This window comes from Salmo salar, chromosome 03 (genome assembly GCF_965601325.2).
Source record: "Salmo salar chromosome 03, fSalSal1, whole genome shotgun sequence".
Classification (NCBI taxonomy): Eukaryota; Metazoa; Chordata; class Actinopteri; order Salmoniformes; family Salmonidae; genus Salmo; species Salmo salar.
This window is the reverse complement of record NC_138293.1, coordinates 52,781,227-52,801,006: the sequence shown is the minus strand read 5'-3', so window position 1 is coordinate 52,801,006 and position 19,780 is coordinate 52,781,227. Positions and strand designations below refer to the sequence as shown.

At 42.0% G+C, this 19,780-nt stretch overlaps 1 protein-coding gene across 2 annotated transcripts; it reads right to left on the bottom strand.

The window, feature by feature from the left end:
- Positions 1-2,643: 2,643 nt before the first annotated feature.
- lin7b (lin-7 homolog B (C. elegans)) lies at positions 2,644-15,853 on the bottom strand. 2 transcript variants are annotated; one of them, XM_045714296.2, is made up of 6 exons: positions 15,780-15,853; positions 6,872-6,990; positions 5,064-5,135; positions 4,715-4,924; positions 3,306-3,469; positions 2,644-3,163 (listed from the first exon to the last, which is right to left on the bottom strand). In XM_045714296.2, the coding sequence occupies exons 1-6, from the start codon at positions 15,811-15,813 to the stop codon at positions 3,142-3,144; spliced, it is 621 nt and encodes a 206-aa protein (XP_045570252.1). In that variant the 5' UTR covers positions 15,814-15,853; the 3' UTR covers positions 2,644-3,141. The 2 variants fall into 2 exon arrangements, with proteins under 2 accessions (XP_045570252.1, NP_001140095.1); NM_001146623.1 differs by lacking the exon at positions 15,780-15,853 and adding an exon at positions 7,976-8,278 and having other exon boundaries at positions 2,645-3,163.
- Between the last annotated feature and the right edge of the window lie 3,927 nt (positions 15,854-19,780).

Here is a 19,780-nt window from a genome sequence, read left to right as displayed (position 1 = left end):
TGTAGCAGGTTGAGAGCTTCAAGTTCCTTGGTGTCCACATCACCAACAAACTATCATGGTCCAAACACACCAATACAGTCATGAAGAGGGCACAACAAAGCCTATTCCCCCTCAGGAGACTGAAAATATTTGGCATGGGTCCTCAGATCCTTAAAAAGTTCTACAGCTGCACCATCGAGAGCATCCTGACTAGAATGGCAACTGCTTGGCCTCCGACCGTAAGGCACTACAGAGGATAGTGGGTACGGCCCAGTACATCACTGGGGCCAAGCTTCCTGCCATCCAGGACCTCTATACCAGGCGGTGTCAGAGGAAGGCCCTAAAAATGTTCAAAGACTCCAGCCACCCTAGTCATAGACTTCTCTCTGCTACCGCACGGCAAGCGGTACCGGAGCGCCAAGTCTAGGTCCAAAATACTTAACATCTTCTACCCCCAAGCCATAACTCCTGAACAGCTGATCAAATGGCTACCCAGACTATATGCATTGCCCCCTCCCCCCTCTTTTACACTGCTTCTACGCTCTTAATTATCTATGCATAGTCACTTTAACTCTACCTACATGTACATATTACCCCCACATTGACTCTGTACCGGTACCCCCTGTATATAGCCTCGCTGTTGTTATTTTACTGCTGCTCTTTCATTATTTGTTACTTTATTTTGGACTTATCTATTTTTTACTTAACACTTATTTTTTCTAAAAACTGCATTGATGGTTAAGGGCTTGTAAGTAAGCATTTCACTGTAAGGTTGGATTGTATTCACCTGTTGTATTCGGCGCATGTGAGAAATAACATTTTGCTTGCTATAATTTTGTAGAAGCATTGTCTGTAAGTAAAATTAATCATAACATATTTAGCATTAATTTCATTATATCATTTTGTACGGCTGATCGTTTTAATGAGATGAATCTTCTTGATAGCCATATGGATGTCTGTTCACAGCATATGGTTGACATGACCAGCTTCCTTGCTCAGGTCAGCAGAGCCAGAAACCTCTGACACCTTTCGACTTGGTTGACTCCGGATCTGATGTCGAGATCCGCCCCCAAGTTGCCTGCCACGCCACCAACGTCTCCAGAAAGAAGTTTGACCCCAAGCGCTTTGAGAGGTTGTCAAGCTGGTGAGCACTGATAGATGCAACAGCTTGGCTTGTGCACGTTGCTCACTCCTTTAAACAAAGCAGAATACTGCAAAGGATGGCACATCTGTGACTAACCCTGCTCCATCGAAGACCTGGATCACACCAAGACAATCATAATACGCAGTCTGCAACACAGCAACTTTCACAAGAAAATGGAATGCATCAGAGAAGGTAAAGCCATTCCTAAGCAGAGCCCACTCTTCGGTCTGTGCCCCTACATGGATGATTCAGGCCTACTGAGGATTGGAGGATGCCTGTCCCAAGCAAACCTTGGTCAAGAGGAAATCAACCCTCTCATCCTCCCTGGAATGGGCCATGTGACTACTCATCCGCCGCCGCCACCACGCGCAGGTCCACCATCAAGGGCGCCTCTTTACCGAGGGGGCTTTGAGAGAAGCTGGTCTGTGGGTCAGTGCTGGGAAACGCTGCTTTAGCAGCACACTCTACCAATGCGTCATTTGCCGAAGACTATGTGGGAAGATGGAATCTCAGAATGTCGGACCTGCCCGTGGAGAGAATGATCGGAGTCACGAGGCACATCCTTGATTTCATGTTGCTGAAGGTGGGTCCATCCAAGCTTACTCACAAAGTCTTGACCACATTTATGGCAGTCTCAGCCATTGTGAATGCTCGTCCACTGGTTCCTGTGTGTACAGATCCAGACTCCCCCCTCATCTTGATACCAGCGACACTCCTCACCTAAAAGGTTGCTGAGGTTACCCCACCAAAAAGGGAGTTCAATGAGAAAGACCTCTTCCGTCTTCAATGGAGGCAAGTACAGAGCCTTGCCGACACATTCTTTCTTCCAACGGTGCCAGAAGATCTTCCTTCCCTGCAGAGTCGTCGGATGTGGCAATATGAGAAGCCCAACCTTCAGCCAGAAGACATTGTGTTGCTGAAAGACAGACAAGCAAAAAGAAACGACTGGCCTATGGGCATCGTCAAAAAGACCTTTCCCGGGTGTAAGAAGGGGGGTGCGTTTAAGTGCTGATATAGTATCAGTTTGGATCAGTCTGAAACACTTTATGAATACCGGCCCTGGCGACTCCTCATGATTTACAAGTGAAATTCTTCAAGAATAAATTACTATCTTCAATCAGTGCTTGACTTAGACTAAAATAGGTTCCAGTACTCATTTTGGGTGCCTGTACTGTTTATATTTAGGTGCAGGAGCTCCACAATACTTTTGAATATATATTCTTTAAGAGGAACAGGAGCTCAAACAGTAGAACATTTGAGGTGCCAGAACTCAGCTCCGGTGAGCTCCTGCCCAAGTCAAGCACTGTCTTTAATTGTTATTACCATTGAACTGCAAGAAATAGAGTTGATTGTGGCAATAAGCACTCTGTGCAGACTGCAGTGTCAAAATCTGAAGCAAATCTGACAATAAAACGTCATCAGCTAGCCCTTTCTGACATGAGTTCTGCCACCCCAAGAACTAATTTTTAACTCCAATTTGTTTTCAAATCATATGGTTACACAAATATGATCTCAAACAATGACTGTTCAAACCTTTACCGGCTTTATTTCATGAATAAATAAGTACATAAATAAACAAATAGTAAATATGAAAGCCTTGGAATGCTTACCCTACCTAAAGTGTACTTACATACATACATACATACATACATACATACATACATACGGAATCATCTCACTATAGAGTAGAAAAGTAAATAGACCTATGCATTTAAACTACATCCACCATGCTTACTCTCCTCTGTTCTTACGCTAAACACATGGTTGCCATACGCTAGGATGCAGGTTTCACACTGGGAGAGAAAATCACATACAGGGTAAAGGATGACCTAGGGTTAGGCAGTCCCCTGCTAAGGGTTAGAGAGTGGAGGGGGATAATAGATGCATTTCACAAACATATATAAATAACAGATCTAAGTTGGCTACTTTGGTTACTTCCTTCTTCTCTATCATCTGGCCTCCTATTGGAGCAGAACTAAGGTGGCGGGTCCAATAGGCTTGACTGAGGGTGGGAGTGGCTAGCCTCGGGACTCCAGAGACCTGTGTTAGGGAAAATGATAGAGAAAGAGAGAAGAAGAGAGCGAGAGACGGAAAAAGAGAATTACATGAAAAACAGACTTGTGAGAGAGTGAGCGTGCTCACGTACTTGCTTGTTTGTGTGTCTGTGTGTTTGTTCCCTCACGAGTAGCTTGTGTGCTGCTGGCGTCTTCTGGCGCTCCTCATCTTCTCAAAGCGGGCCTCCATCTCCTCCAGCACCTTAGGCGTGTACCTGACCACTAGTTTCACTGAGCCCTGGGCAGCCTTCAGCAGCTCCACTGCCTTCTCGTGGTGCTCCCCCTCCACACTCTGCAATACACACACAACCAAAAGTATATGGACACTTGCTCGTCAAGCATCTCATTTCAATATCATTGGCATTAATATGGAGTTGGTCCCCCCCTTTGCTGCTATAACAGCCTCCACTCTTCTGGGAAGGTTTTCCACTAGATATTGGAAAATTGCTGAGGGGACTTGCTTCCATTCATCCACAAGAACATTAGTGAGGTCGGGCACTGATGTTGGGCAATTGGGCCTGGCTCTCAGTCGGCATTCCAATTCATCCCAAAGGTGTTCGATGGGGTTGAAGTCACGGCTCTGTGCAGGCCAGTCAAGTTCTTCCACATAGATCTTGAAAAACCATTTCTGTATGGACCTCCCTTTGTGCACGGGGGCATTATCATGCTGAAACAGGAAAGGGCTTTCCCCAAACTGTTGCCACAAAGTTAGAAGCACAGAATCGTCTAGAATGTCATTGTATGCTGTAGCGTTAAGATTTCCCTTCACTGGAATTAAGGGGCCTAGCCCAAACCATGAAAAACAGCCCCAGACCATTATTCCTCCTCTACCAGGGGCCGGTAGCGTTCTCCTGGCATCTGCCAAACACAGATTTGTCCGTCGGACTACCAGATGGTGAAGCGTGATTCATCACTTCAGAGAACGCATTTCCACTGCTCCAGAGTCTAATGGCGGCGTGCTTTACACCTCTCCAGCTGACGCTTGGCATTGCGCATGGTGATCTTAGGCTTGTGTGTGGCTGCTCGGCCATGGAAACCCATTTCATGAAGCTCCCGACGAACAGTTCTTGTGCTGATGTTGCTTCCAGGGGCAGTTTGGAGCTCGGCAGTGAGTGTAGCAACCGAGGACAGACGTTTCTTTACGCACTACAGCACTCAGCGGTCCCGTTCTGTGAGCTTGTGTGGCCTATCACTTCGCGGCTGAGCCGTTGTTGCTCCTAGACATTTCCACTTCACAATAACAGCACTTACAGTTAACTGGGGCAGCTCTACCAGGGCAGAAATTTAACGAACTGACTTGTTGGAAAGATGACATCCTATGACGGTGATACGTTGAGTCACTCAGCTCTTCAATGCCATTCTACTGTCAATGTTTGTCTATGGAGATTGCATGGCTGTGTGCTCAATTTTATGCAACAGGTATGGCTGAAATAGCCGAATCCACTAATTTAAAGGGGTGTCCACATACTTTTGTATATATAGTGTATATGAGTAAGCATACACACACACACCACACCCTCCTCCCAATCCCTCTTACCACTCCATTGACAGAGAGCAGTTGGTCGCCTCTCTTCAGCCCCCCCTGCCGGTCTGCCACCCCCCCAGGGATGACCCTGGAAATATAGATTGGGGAGTTCTGCTCCTTGCCCCCCATGATGTTGAATCCCAGGCCCTCCTCTGTCTTGGGCAGCTCCACCACCCGCGGGTGGGCATGTCCCTCGCTGGCTGCAAATGCAGCCACTGTGGCCTGGAGGAAAGGGTGAAAGTGAGATTGCACGAGAAGTTGGACGCCATTACACTAATATGACTATTACGGGAGTTGTGATGTTAATTCTTTCCCGGAGTGTACATTTTCTGTATGTGTGTTAAATGTTTGTTGTCATTACCTTGGCAGTTGCCTGGGCACGAACCTCAGGCCCTCCCACGATGTCAAGAGTGTCATAGAGCTGTTCATACACCTGTTGGAAAATGTAGAGAGAACATGAGGGAAAACAAGAAACACCTAAATCATTGGAGACATTGGCACTTTAATGAGTTTCACCTGTTTATAAAACACAAGATTATAAAATGTATAAATCACAGATTATAAAAAAGTAAATTCATAAACAAAATGAAACCAGACACGATGTATCAAGCTGGTGTGACCCACACAGAAGTGAGGTGGAGAGTGGACTAAGATATGTAGTGTCGAGTAGTCTACTTGATGTGACAGGTATGAAACGTGGAGAGTGTACTGAGATATGTTGCGTAGAGTAGTCTACTTGATGTGACAGGTATGAAACGTGATACAATGTTTATAGACGTCGGTGTGGTTGGTATGACACACAATTGAGTGTAGTGAAGTGTATTGTAGTGAAGTGTACTGTAACAGCATACAAACAGACATACTAACTAGGTAGGGGATGCAGCAAAGAGTATAACTTGTGTGATACACAGGGTATGTAAATGTTGCTGTTGCAGTATTGGAAATAGGGTGTAGGGTTGGGGTTTTCAAATATAAACTTTGAATATGGACTTTAAATAGGTGGTATGGTACCTAAGAATGATCTAATATGCATGTTGTAACTAGGGCTGTGGGGTCATTACATTTGTCAGCCGGTTATTATCATGAAAAAGTCTGCTGGTCTCACTGTAATTGACCGTTAATTAACATAAAAACACTTAGCATCTCCAGGCCTCCATGCTTAGCAAGTCGCTGATGCATGCCTTTTGAACGTCTACATTTTTTTTAAAGTCTAACAAATCAATTTAATAAACACCATCACAGTAAATCCATTACTTATTTTAGTCAGGTCTAAAGAAACATTATGATGTGAAGAAAATGTATTTCCGAAGAACAGAATATGATCTGGCCTACTGTATGTTATCTGGCTATGCTCTATGCCATAGGCTGTAGGCTTGTTTATTTAGCTGACAAAATATGCTTATAAGTTCTGTGCCATTATTTTATATGATATTATATTAAGAATAATATAATTGAACTTAGCTGGACAAAATCATCAAGCTTTGATCATTTGAGTCAGCTGTGTAGTGTTATGGCCAAAAACCAAGACGTGTACCCCTTGGAGTCCCAAGGACCGAGTTTGGGAAACGCTAGGTTAGAGGGACAATAGAGCCCTGAGTACCAGGCCATTAGGACCTAATGGTCATTAAAAAGTTGGGAACTACCAAAGCATGTCCAGGGTGCATAAGAGGAGATTACTGTAACTCAACGGTCACGTGGAATTTTATTGCGGTCATGACTCATGACTGCCGGTGTGGCGGTAATATGGTCACCACAACAACCCTAGTTGTAACCACTGTAAATATGAAACCTTTTATTTATTGTAAATACATATACTGTTATATAATATCATTTTTTTGTAACATCATGATAAACCTTGTCTGTTTGGAATTCAGTACCAAAGAATGCATGTTATATACACATCTATACAAACCAATCTAGAAACAATATAGACTATATTGCGAGATCAGTCATGGTGGGTTTAGGTAGCCTATCCTACTTCTCTGATCAATATAGGCTACAGTATCTAGAACAGGCATTGTGGGTTTAGGTAGCCTATCCTACCTCTCTGATGGATAAAGCCTATAGTATCTAGATCAGACCTGCTGGGTTTAAGTAGCCTGTCCTACCTCTGATGGATATAGGCTACAACTAGATCAGATATGGTGGGTAAGTTATACTAATATCTACCTCTCTGATGGCAGCACAGAACTTGCTCTGCAAGACTCTCTGCAGGGCCTGGAGTTTGGGAGGAGGCAGCTCACCGCTTCTCTGCAGCCGGTCCAGCAGCTCTATCACCCTGCACACATCTAGAGAGGAGCGAGGAAGGAGAGGAGGGAGGAGAGGGTGAGTTGAAAAAGGGTAGAATACCCCTTCTCCTGCAGAGCTACTGGGTGTCCAGACTTTCGCTTCAGCCCTGCTCTGACATACCTGATCTGGCTAATCAAATACCTGATAAGCAACTGATCAGGGTTGGAGCAAAAGCCTGCATACCCCTACTTCCAATGGCTTTGTGCATGTACTGTATGAATGGCCACAAAGGAGAGGGACCTGCACACTGATATGCTCCTCAATATGTCTCATGACTAAACATTGTAACAATTAAACACATGTGGGAATATATTACAGTGAGTGGGTCCCTCCATTTGAGGATCTGTAGAGAGCACTGGAATACATAGTGTAGCCCTTAAATGAACACTAACGTTACTCATAGTGTCACTGTAAACATGTTGTTTCATTCAACAGTGGTTATTAAACAGAACTATTAGCAACAGATCAGATGAATAATGTAGTTACAATGTAATACTTTGTGGCACCATTATTCAATCAAATATTTCAAACGGGAATCCCCCATCGACCAAACATTGGGGTTCTATGACACACCATCTCAAAACAACCAGAGCAGCGATAAACTGCCTTCAGCCTGCAGAGCTTTTCCACCCAATTTGTGCATAAAAAGTAGTGAAATAAAAATGCGCACTATTACGCATGACAACTCCAGGTGTCATCAGCGTGGATGTGATAGGGCTATGCTATGCACCTACTATATACACTGATAAAGCAAATAATAAAGTACATACGCCAAAGTTGTAAGGCTAAGCCTATATAAATACGTCAGTTAATGGCCTACGCTTCGACTGGTCGCTAATCCGTAATGTTCGTAATAGGACTCCATCTAAATAAACCCACAACAAATGTCATATAAAACACCAGTGTGTTTATCTCAAGACGCGTCTGATTGTGGTACGATGATGCGCTCAGGTTGTGCTATTGACAAAAGCTCTGTGTAGTTACCCCTTTCTAGGCAGAGCGGCTCGGTCATCGTCGCCATGTCTGTTTCCTTTCCCGAATGATAATATGATGACATCATTGAGTGGCTCCTTGTCTGGCACTGCGGTGAAGTGGGTGGACGTTTCTCGTCGACAGGACGCGATTGGAGAGGGTTGATTTACAGCGTTTTTTTATTCGTCGCACTGGTGGAATAATAGAATAGAGATAAGGCTGTCCAGTCTGACCCGCAGTAAAAACAGACGACGCAATGCAAGAAAAACACGTTTTAGGCTAGCCCACAAATGACTCAACCGCCTGTGCCAAGTGTCGCCGGAGTGAATATTAGAGAAAAGACTGACATAATTACGCAACCCGCTACGCAAGAACAAATCGTGTTTTGATTCGTCCGCAGTCCTGTCATTCACTGTCAAATCGTACAATGGTTAATGCTATATAGAGTCATTGGGACGTCCATACACCCCCCAAACACCAAACATTTTTTTATTTCAACGGCATAGTGACGTCCCAAGGATTCCATATATCATAACGTGTCTACATTACAACGCCTTCGTTTGACCTGGTTTAGTCCCATGCTATGGGGGGTGATAAGGGACATATAAAAGTCCAGGCAACCGTACCACCTGACCTGACATGTATTTTTATTTCACCTTTATTTAACCAGGTAGGCCAATTGAGAACAAGTTCTCATTTACAACTACAGTTACACATGGGATAAACAAACGTACAGTCAATAACATCATAGAAAAATCTATATACAGTGTGTGTAAATGTAGTAAGATTAGGGGGGTAAAGCAATAAATAGGCCATATTGGCAAAATAATTACAATTTAGCAATTAAACACTGGAGTGATAGATGTGCAGAAGTTGAATGTGCAAGTAGACATGATACCAACGCCGTACTAATGTCTGCGTGACTCCTGCGTTATGTGTCTGATTTACATTGTAAAGTGGTTGTTCCACTGGATATCATAAGGTGAATGCACCAATTTGTAAGTCACTCTGGATAAGAGCGTCTGCTAAATGACGTAAATGCAAATGTACATGACATGATACCAACGCCTTACATCTGCTTGACGCCTGCATCGCGTGTTAATGAAAATCATAATGTGCATAGTTTATATTTATACTAATTAAATCTCAACCATAAATGTTAGAAATGTAAAAATTGTCCTGTGCAAGCAAACATTCCAACGTAGCCACCTTGAACTATAGTGTAGCCTATGGCTTGTGTATTTCCTGTTATCGCTAATGGCCTAGAAAAGATGATGCCTAATCTATAGATAATCTGTCTTTCCCTCAACACCTCATGGTATGTTATTTTAACAAATCAAATCAAATTGTATTGGTCACATGCGCCGAATACAACAGTGAAATACTTACTTACGAGCCCCTAACCAACAATGCAGTTTAAAAAAAATATGGATAAAAATAAGAGATAAAAGTAACAATTAATTAAAGAGCAGCAGTAAAATAACAAAAGCGAGACTATATACAGGGAGGTACTGATACAGAGTCAATGTGCGGGGACACTGGTTAGTTGAGGTAGTATGTACATGTAGGTAGAGTTATTAAAGTGACTATGCATAGATGACTATGCTGGTTATCTCGCTGTATACAGATCTAAATACTGTTAGCCAATCACAGACTGTGTTGTTACCTGATCCACATCAGACAACCAATAAGAGTTGTTTCCACGGCTTTAATGAGTTCATAGGTGCTATTTGGCATCCTTGGGATGTCCCTTCAGTCGAATAGAGCAGTTCATAGACTTTCTCAGAGGGTCCGTGCTATTCGGGCTCCTTGGGATGTCCCTATCTCTATCAAGTATAAATGTATAAAATGGTTAAGTTTAGTGTAAGGACGTCCCAATGAATCCGGATAGCAGTGACCATTCATAGAGTGAGAGACTGTCACAGTACTTGAGAGCTAGGCGGCAACACAGACGTTCATTTAAAAAAAAAGTTTTTTTACATGTGGCTTTCGAGTGTCTGCCCCAGATAGTTTCCTTATTAGAGACAATGAAAATAATGACCAATATGTCCTTTTCCCAATTGAGGACTAAGTAGGCTATATTAATTTGTGATATCGTTAGGAAGTATTTAGGTTAAGGCAAATGTGGTTTATTTGAAAATAAAATGTTTTTGTTGATAACGTATTGTCGAAAGCACGTAGGCAATATTATTTACTGTGTTGATAGTGGGGTAGGCTAGTGTACAGTAACGTAATTTGATGTGCTAGTATTATCTATTTAATGGATTAATTCAATTGTAAATGAAATAACTACTTTTCACTGAAGGGAAACGAGTTACAACACGCAACTTTGATCGAAGACCTAAAATCATGCATGACAATATCACAACGGTATCCTAATATATTGTGGATACAGTAGTACAGTGTTGCCAACTCCTCAGTAAGGAAAGTAGCTATTGGCTGTCCTAAAAGTTGCTAGAAGTCGCTAAATGACGTCCTCACCTAATTTGCATAATTGTCCATGTGCATGTCATTGTGATGGATGCTATAGGAGAGAGGAATAACGTCGTGGAAGAGACAAAAAGTGAGTAAAAAACACCCAAATATGTTACGAATTACAAATGAACTTTCTTCTGTCGATTCTTGTGTTTTTTATGTCACAATTCCAACTCTCCTCCTTTATCCGGGACCGGCAAAAGTGAACCAAAAGAGACACTCTGGCGGAGTTACTTAGTTTTTTATTTTATTTTTTATTTTATTTTTCTTAATTTGGTTTGGTTTTTAACCTTATGGTCCACTTAGGAGCCTACAACAAGTCACAGTAAAACATGAACATTTTTAACCATAACATTTTTTAATTTTTTTTGTATACAATCTACATTAACAATCTAAATGGACCAAAAAGAGACAATAGAAAAAAACATCAATGGCAATGTGAGAAAATTATGGTAACTAGTCTGGCCCTAATTAATGTTAATTAAAAAAATAATAATTAGACCCCCCCTCCTCACACACACAGGCTGTGCTGGCTCACAGAAAGAGTGGGTCATTGTCATTTTGGTCAAGGCTCTCTATGGCAGGTTCAGCAACTGAGGGAGCTGACTTAAATGAGTAAGCAGCTGATGTGCCAAAAAGCTGCAAAACATTATCAGGCAGCTGGTGCTAATAGCAAGCCTCACCAGACAGCGTCAGTCCATATCGAATGTACAGGATGGAGTTAAGGGTCTGCGAGGACATCCGATTTCTAAGTTTGCTTTTTACCACACATCTATCTGGCTGAATACTCTCTCGACTTCAGCATTCAAGTGTGGCAAGGACAACACAGACACAGCAGCCATGGAAAGTTCTTGAAATGGGTTGATATCAGCTGCATCCCTGAACTTCCAAATCTCACTCCAGAAGCCCAGTGTGTTTTTTGTCTCATTCCATTTACTAAGATGGATGGCACGCCATTGCTGGACAATCTTGTCTATCTCTGCAGGGGAGTAGCCAAGGAGCTTGGCTATTTTTTATATTTCTCCAGGGCTCTTATTGTGCTTTAGAGTTTCCTCCACATTGAAAACTGACATGTACTGCAATGCGTCGATGTTGTCCGGCAGTCTCACCCTCAACTCATTAGTGAGGGAGATGGTGAAGGCTACACACCGCTTTCGGACATTGTTTTCATTCTCAGGCGCAAAGGTGGAGCTCAGCTGCCTTTGACTCAAAAAGGTAACCAAGGTACGGTTTGGGACTGATGTATCCATCTATTGGCCCTTTGAGTACATCAACATTTGCCAGTGGATTCAGCACCCTGCTGCACACAGACTTAATCAGGCTAACCAAGCTGTCAGGTAGCTTAAGAGGATCTACTTGCTCTCCCTCAAAAGCCTTGATGGCCAACTGTACCTCACCCAGCCAGCACTGACTTCAAAAAAGTCAGATACAATATGTTTTGAGGATCACTGTACATGGAGTATAAAACCTAAGCCATGTAGCAGTGTTCACTGGACTTGGTGACTGCGAAATGCAGCCTAAGCTCCTCCCACTGGTCCAAAATGCGTGAAACCGCGGGTTCAATGGAGAGCCAACGTGTGGCACACACCTTGGTTATCTGTGTTAGGATTGAACTGGTTATTTGTTTGCATAACCTATATAATATAACAGAGAAGCTATGCTACAATATTAAGTATATAAACTATAGATAAGACAACTGCTAAAGACAATAACTACACCCGGCAACAGGAAGTGCGTCACGAGGCTGGGACCAGCCTGCACGCCAACGATAGGATGAGTAAGTTTAAACCATGCTCATCCTCCCTCTGACAGGCCAGCAGTGAGCAGGAACTATCTCTGTCAGAGTATATAAGGGAGAACAAAGGATGTGTCGTGCTCTTCTCTGTCTGCCCTGCGTGGTGTTACAGTGAGACCGTATATACGAACATCATATTTACCATTCAAGTGTTTGCATTAATTAAAGTACAAAGAAATCAGAAGTTACTCTGTGCTAACTATTTTGTTCTAGTGCCAGATTCGAATTGACGCGACTCGACATCTGTAAAGGTTTCTCCTCACAGTTGATGGTCTCATATATGGCCTTGTAGGCCCCCCTGCGCTTTGGAGACACTGAAAACCAGTTATAAGTCTCTCGTCCCAAGTACTCCTCACTACAGGATGGTGTCATTGAAAGCATGACTTACAGCAAGCTGCAGAGAGTGGCACACACAGCGAATAAGAACCAGATATTTGAGGCCATACTCCTCCTTCAGCACTTCATGGACCCCATTGTTAATCTCTGTCATAACAGAGGCATTGTCAGTCCCTATCCCCAGGAGTTTCTCTTTTTTAAGACAACACTTCTCGAGGAAAGCCACAACAGCACGGGCTATAGATTTGGCATCTCCTCCCTCCAACTCAACAAGCCCCAGAAATGTTGATACAATTGTCTGCTTGGTGTCACTAAAGTACCTTATCACAACCCCCAGGTACTTAGAAACACTTACATCCGTGGACTCATCGAGGAGGCGGCTGAAACGCTGGTCACCCACATCTGTGACCATCTTTTTCAGAAAGTATGGTGCTAGAACACTTAATCATTTCTATGCACTTTGTCCTGTGCATTTTGAAGTGGGTAGCAGCAGTGGAGTCTGAGAAAGCAGCTCTACATGCTTCTCCAATGTGATCACATGCCAGCATGGAACAGTGTTCAGCAATAGCTAATGCCATGGTGGCCTCAGCCTTTTTTGCAGAGTAAATTTTTTTAACCATAAATGGCAGCTTGTTTTGGGTGGAACTGTTATAAGGCTTTGCCTTTTGAGTATGTTTTTGAGTTGTCGTGTTTTTTTACATCACTAAGTTTGGCGTAGAAATCAGCCTTATAATACAGGTAGTATGCCCGTGTATCATCTCCAATAAACGGCTTCAACCAGCCTTTGAATTCAGGGTTTGATTCCCACTCCTTTCTGTATTTTTGAGTGTACAGTTTAGACTGAGACATGATGAGCAAGCCAGCTAGATGTTCAGCTTATGTCACAGAGAGGCACACACACAGTGGACAAGGTGAATAAGTGACTGAGGCTGTGTGAGTCAAATACTGTGATTTATTTTTGTGCAGTGATTTATTTTAGACAAAGAACATTTTACATCCCGCCCTGAATGTAAGCCAGGGCGGGATCAGCCAGCGGCGGCTTCCCGCATGCGCGATTCATTTGCAGTCTGGACGCGGAGGGGTGAACATCTCCTGCTCTGACTGCAGCTGGGAGGGACTGCTGCGCGAGGACTGGGCCGCCTGTGAGTGCTTTGGGATGGGGGTGGGGCCCACGGCAGCACCCGCTGCTCGTTGAGAAGAGTAAGAACGATACGTGCTTTCATGTCAGAGTCTCCAAAAGTCTCCAATAACACCAGAAAAAGTTGCTCGATTTATTTATATTCAGAGGGATCTGAATACTAGCTAAATATATCGACAAAGTCGCTAAGTTGGCAACACTGCAATAGTAGCCTATTCTACAACAATGTAACTATATGTGCTAGTGTTATTTATCAAATTGAGCAATTAAATTGTAAATGTGGATGTGTACACTATTTCATTCGATGATTACGTTATTGTACAAGGTAGATACAGGAGTAGTCTATAGTCTACAATAATAATGTAATTGAATGTGCTATATCCAGAGGAAAAACCAATCGCTTATAGTGGACTTTTCTCAATCTCAAGAAAAATAAAAGCGTTTCTCATACTAGTATTATTTTGGAATCATTTGAGTCCAAAGTATTTCTCCTAAGACCCCACTTAGGAGCAACAATGAGATGCTAAAGAGAATGAACCATAATACAACAAGAGAAGTACGGGAGAAAAATAAGAAAACCAATCTCTCATTTATGAATAGCTGTGCTCATTGACTGCTGAGAGTTTTCTCCTTAACGGTCCTTTCAAGCAATTAAAAGATATGAGAGAGAAATAGCCATTTTGATACTTATGTGAGACAAATGATCTTTGTTTGAGATTAACATTAAGCACTATCTGAGAAGTATAAGATCTCAATGTAATCTCCCCAGGATCTCACTCTTGTCTTATATGTGTCTCATAAAATTGTTTGGGAGCAATAGCCTGAGAATTACATGACAACACATGGAGAATAAATGAGACATAATAGAGATGTAATTGTAAGGCACAATATTATTTTTTTTCATACCTTTTGAAACAATGAAATGTAATTTCAAAGCTGAATGTAACAGTCTAACCGTAACAGCACTGAATTCACAGTAGCACATTGTTCTTAATGTCATGTTCTTAATGTTGAGTGCATGTCAGTTGAGGCCATGATCTACAGAGACTCAATGAACATGAGTGTGCTCGTTTCCAAGGACAATAAGAGTAAGGCGGAAACCAAGTACCAACACAAAACTGTCTATTTGACAATTAAGATTGAAACCTATTAAGCAATTTGTTCAATTAAGACACTATGATCAATAGTATCACAAGAGGCACTGTAGTACACTGGAAGCAGCACAAGCTAATGGAGAAATAGAATGGAACACCGACCAGTAGCAGTTGCTTAAAGAAAGTCATTAGCTTAACTAGAGCTGTTTCCCTGAGCAAACACTGTTTTATGTTTGAGTTTGTTGGCATTTGTTGGGGTTGTTTTGGGCAGTCTGCAAGGGGCTTAATGGACTTAAAGTATCCTTTTTTACAACCAAGTTTAGCATAACCAATGTGAACTTAGAATTATAAGGTTCTATCTGGCATTTTTGTTTGGCAATGTATGTGAAGTTTAGATGTTTTGAAATCGCTTGCATATCTGAATGTGTCCTAGAATATACTAAATAACAGTTTTGCTGAGATGTGCAAACTGATGCTCAATATCTCAGAATCATTCAGAACCCAGATAGAATCTTATAATTAATTCTAAGATCATGACAAATAAAAAAAATACACTGACCAAATGTAGTCCTTACTCAAATGTAGTTACTAACTAAAATAACAAACAATAAGACAAAACTTAAATTAAGCGCCCAATCCCCCAACCTCCCATTTGCCTATCTTCTTTTAACGTTTGGATTTTTCAGCACGGTGCCGGCACTTGTTAATGAAGCCTTCTTTAGTTTACCAGACTCCACCGCCTTCCAGCCATTCATAGATGCAAAATTCATGACATAAGCTGCAGTTGATAAACGGAGAAAATAAAGTTGTTTAAGAAAGTGTTATGTAGAGTATAAACTAAACGACTTAAATGTCAGAACCACATTTAAACCCAAGTCTTCTCAACAGTACTCCCATCTACCATTCACCCAAATGGATATGTGAGGTTCTATGTGTGGATTTTGTATGTTGCTCTAGTTGATCAAAGGTTATACTTACTCAGGATTGCGTTCACTCGGGCCTGGTCCAGCATCGATTTGCCTTCAGGACACTTTCCATGCCGTCTAAAGGCAACAGCGTTGACACACTCCTCGTCAGTGAAAAAAATGGTCAAACAGGAAATGAAACAGGCGGAGGCAGTCACGCTGTGATGTTTGATGAATTACGGCAAGATTAAATAATGATATGTACAGACCACAGCCCGGATACAACTCCTGCTTGCCCATCCTAGTAGGCGTGTCAATTTCTCAAGACTGTCACATAAGCCCTTCACTACTTTGACTTGGTCAGAGCCTGTAAGAAAACATTACATGAGAGTGTTATGAGACAATGACAACTATAATGTGCTGCTTCTCAGACAAGCAAAGTGAAAGAATGAAACTACATTTTACTCAAGCTCAACAGCACCTCTTCCATTTTCCTCTTTCCCTCCATTAGTTTAAAAACTTGCTGTTTGCAGATCTGGCATGGCTGCCATGGTCTGTGTTAATCTTCCATGGGCTCCCCATATTCACTCTGTGGACTGCGGTCAATAACAACTGTGTCAGCAGACGCAGAAGAAGATGAAATTGTTGGAGCTCTGGATTCTGCATTCAGTGGACCTGGTTCTTCAGATGACAGCAGCATGCCCGTGAATGACTCCCTGGGAGTCAAATCTCTCAAAAAAGGGGTGTTAATCTGCTGGTCAGGTTCAAATAGCTTGGGCCAGGTCCAGGAGAGTCAGAGTCTGGAGCTTGGGGGGGGGGGGGGGGGTATAGAAGGTGGGGCTGGGAAGGATGAGTGTGAAGAGGATGTACTAAATTCTTGCCATAAAATCTGGCAGCAGAATCTTCTTCACCTCTTTTTTGTTTTTTTGTTTGACTTCCTAGGTTCTTCATTGACTTTTGTATATTCTACTGTAGCTCTGTAAAATCTGTCCACTTTGCGAAAACCTTCTCGGCAGGCCGCAAGATGTTGAACTGCAGAATGGGCGTTTCATCCTCCTAAAGGATGTCTTGAATTTCAAATATCTTTGCTGAGTATCCATCCTCAAACCTCACAAAGGCAAACAGACCTGAAAAGACCAATACATTAACACTAGAAGCACTGAGCAGTCAAAATTACCATTGTGGGATTTAAAAAACAATCCCACGCACTGCTCAGAACCAATACAAACAGACAATTGTGCAAGTACATTTTTTTTCAGACAGATACTATTAGCTGTTGTGGCCAGCACCTACCTCCTGTGTCATCAGCATCAAGAGAAGGATCTTCTTGCTCCATCTCCTTCACTTTAGGTGCTGGCTTGCGCTGTCTATTTGGCAACTCTAGCTGGCAACTCTAACTCTAGCTGAGACTTCTTCATTCTTGATCATTTCAAGCTGGTGGGTGACATCAAATGCAATCAAAACACTGATGCAAAATGTATTTCAAATTTAGCATACAACTATTAGTAAGACAATGGTAAAGAGTGTTTCCCACAAGAATAGCTACACCTGTCACAGAATGTTTGATGTGTGGTTACCAATGGTGACAGGGACTCACCATCATATTGGAAGGCCAAGCCTTTGAAAGGGGGAAGTTCATTGTTTCCCAACTGCCTGAATTACACAGACTGTCTGTATGGGGTAATGCTATTAGCTACTAATTGGGAGACTGGTACTTCACTTCAAATGCACAAGCTGATTGGAGACAGAAACTCATGACATATAGATTCTCTGCATATTCAACCCCTTTTCACCCCTGGAACACAGGAATACAGGATAACATTAACTTACACTTTCCACCTCCTTTAACAGCCTATGTGGTGTAATTCAGTCCTCAACGTTTTATTTTATATACCAAATATACATTGAAAATATTGTTGCAAAAACAAATTAAACATTATATAGATAACTGAAGGACATTAGGTAGTAGGCCCATAAACATATATGATCCCATTTCAGATGCATTAGCTAGCTCCAACACATACTAGGTTGTTGTGTGGCTTGGTCTTGTGGGGTTAGTTAACCACCACACACTTCAAACGTTTGAGAAAGGCCTCTATTGAAGTTAGCCATGGTGGCATGGGATCGCTAATTGTAATGCTCACCTACATTTGTAATGTTATCTTTTTACTTCTGCTTTCAACACAAGCTCTAGTTAGGTAATGTTGGCTAGCTTTGTAAAATCATGTCTCAGATAGCCAAAGTTACCCAAACTAATAACACTAACGTTAGTAACATTAGCCAAATAAATTAGCTACTAGCAAGCGTTTGACAGCTAATGTCAGCTAGCTAGCTAAGATAAGCTAACGTTAGCTAGCTGATAGCTAGTCTGGCTAAAATTACATTATGGTGCTTATTTGATGGGAGGGAAATGCAATTCAGTTATACACACCTTGTTTAACGTTATTTGAGTACTTAGAGTGAGCGAGTCATGAGTGTAGCCTGCTACAAATTTTGAATCATGACCGTTTAGCTAGTGAATCCCTCTGAGGCGCCAAGCTGCTCGCCAACTACCAATCAATGAAGTTGAATAGATTACATACTTTTACTTAACCAATAGGGTAGTCTAAAATATGTCACTGCATTTAAGGAGCAAATCCCTAAATACCAAAAACAACAAGAACAAGAGGGAAAATGTTTACTTCCTAGTTTTTATATAGGAACAAATTAATGTCCCTTGGCGTTTATCTTTTCATTTGTTCTTAGTCTGAAGCAAGGACACTTTCTAAAGGCGTCCAACAATAAGAAACGATCTTGTAAGTATAGGCTACCTGAAGCATGCCAATATCATTTTCTTATTAACACTACAATTTTCCCAATGGTTGTTGTTGGTTTAGCTGTTCGCAAATTTTAATTACACAGTGTCCAGAATGACTGAAAGGCATGACTCATCGCGTCGTTGGAGAAAAAAACTGTCGGGGCCCCTTATGAAACGACATAGACGTCATAGGACTGAACATGTACAGGTGAGGAGTAATAGAGCCCCTTGCACACTGCCATGATATGTTTCTCAGTAACGCATGACTTAATATTTACCATAACAAACCACTTTTTCATAATCCCTGCTTCTATTTTTCTGTATATGCAGCTGGGTATGGAGCATAACTCAGGAAGGCTGGGGGAAAGCACAAATTAAAGTTCAGGTACTTGGCTACATTATTTGGGCAGCCCACTGATGCCAAGTAAATTATGGTGAAAACACATTTGCACCTCAGGTGTATCACATCCACAGGCATGGTTACACACACACAGGTTTTCACAAATACAGTGTAGCTTTATTGTACGGCAACAAAATTTACAAGATGAGTCAAAATATTAATTCTGTCACAAATAGAAAAACTAAATATTTAGGACCAGTCTATACATTTTGTAGATGTAAAGATCAGTTATTGTATTTAGTTTGTTGTTTTCATATACATTGTTTTCAATTGTTCACAGGATCATCACAACAGATGGAGCATTCCAACCCAAGACCAGAAGCCTCATATACAGAGCAAAATATTGAGGAAATCCACATTGAGGAAGATTGGGATGTCTTTGAAGAGGAGTCTCTTGCCATGGAGTCAGCCTTCATGGACTAAACTAGGGAGGAGTTTCATGATACCATGGAGGAGTCTGCCTTTGATGATTGTGTAAACTGGGATGAGGAATCTGAAAGTGTTGCTGGCAGAGATGGAGCTTCCTCAACATGCAAGGAGGATTCAGTGATCAATGCGGAACAAACACTCTATGACAATGCCCCTACAACTGTTGCTGAGTGCCTTCTTATCATAATGACCTATATAAATTGTCAGTCACTGGAAAGGCCCTCATTGACTTACTGAAACTGATTACGTTGCTTTGTCCAGAGCAGCTTAACACAGGTTGTTTGAGCAGCATAAACAAATTCAGATACTTTTCCCCCTATTCTGCTGCAGTATCCTATATCTTGCACAGGTATTGTAGTCATTGTTTGGTATTAGTTGAGAAGGATGATAGCATATGTCAATCTTGTGGTGTCAATGTGCTGAAAGAGGAAGCAACTGTAACGTGGGT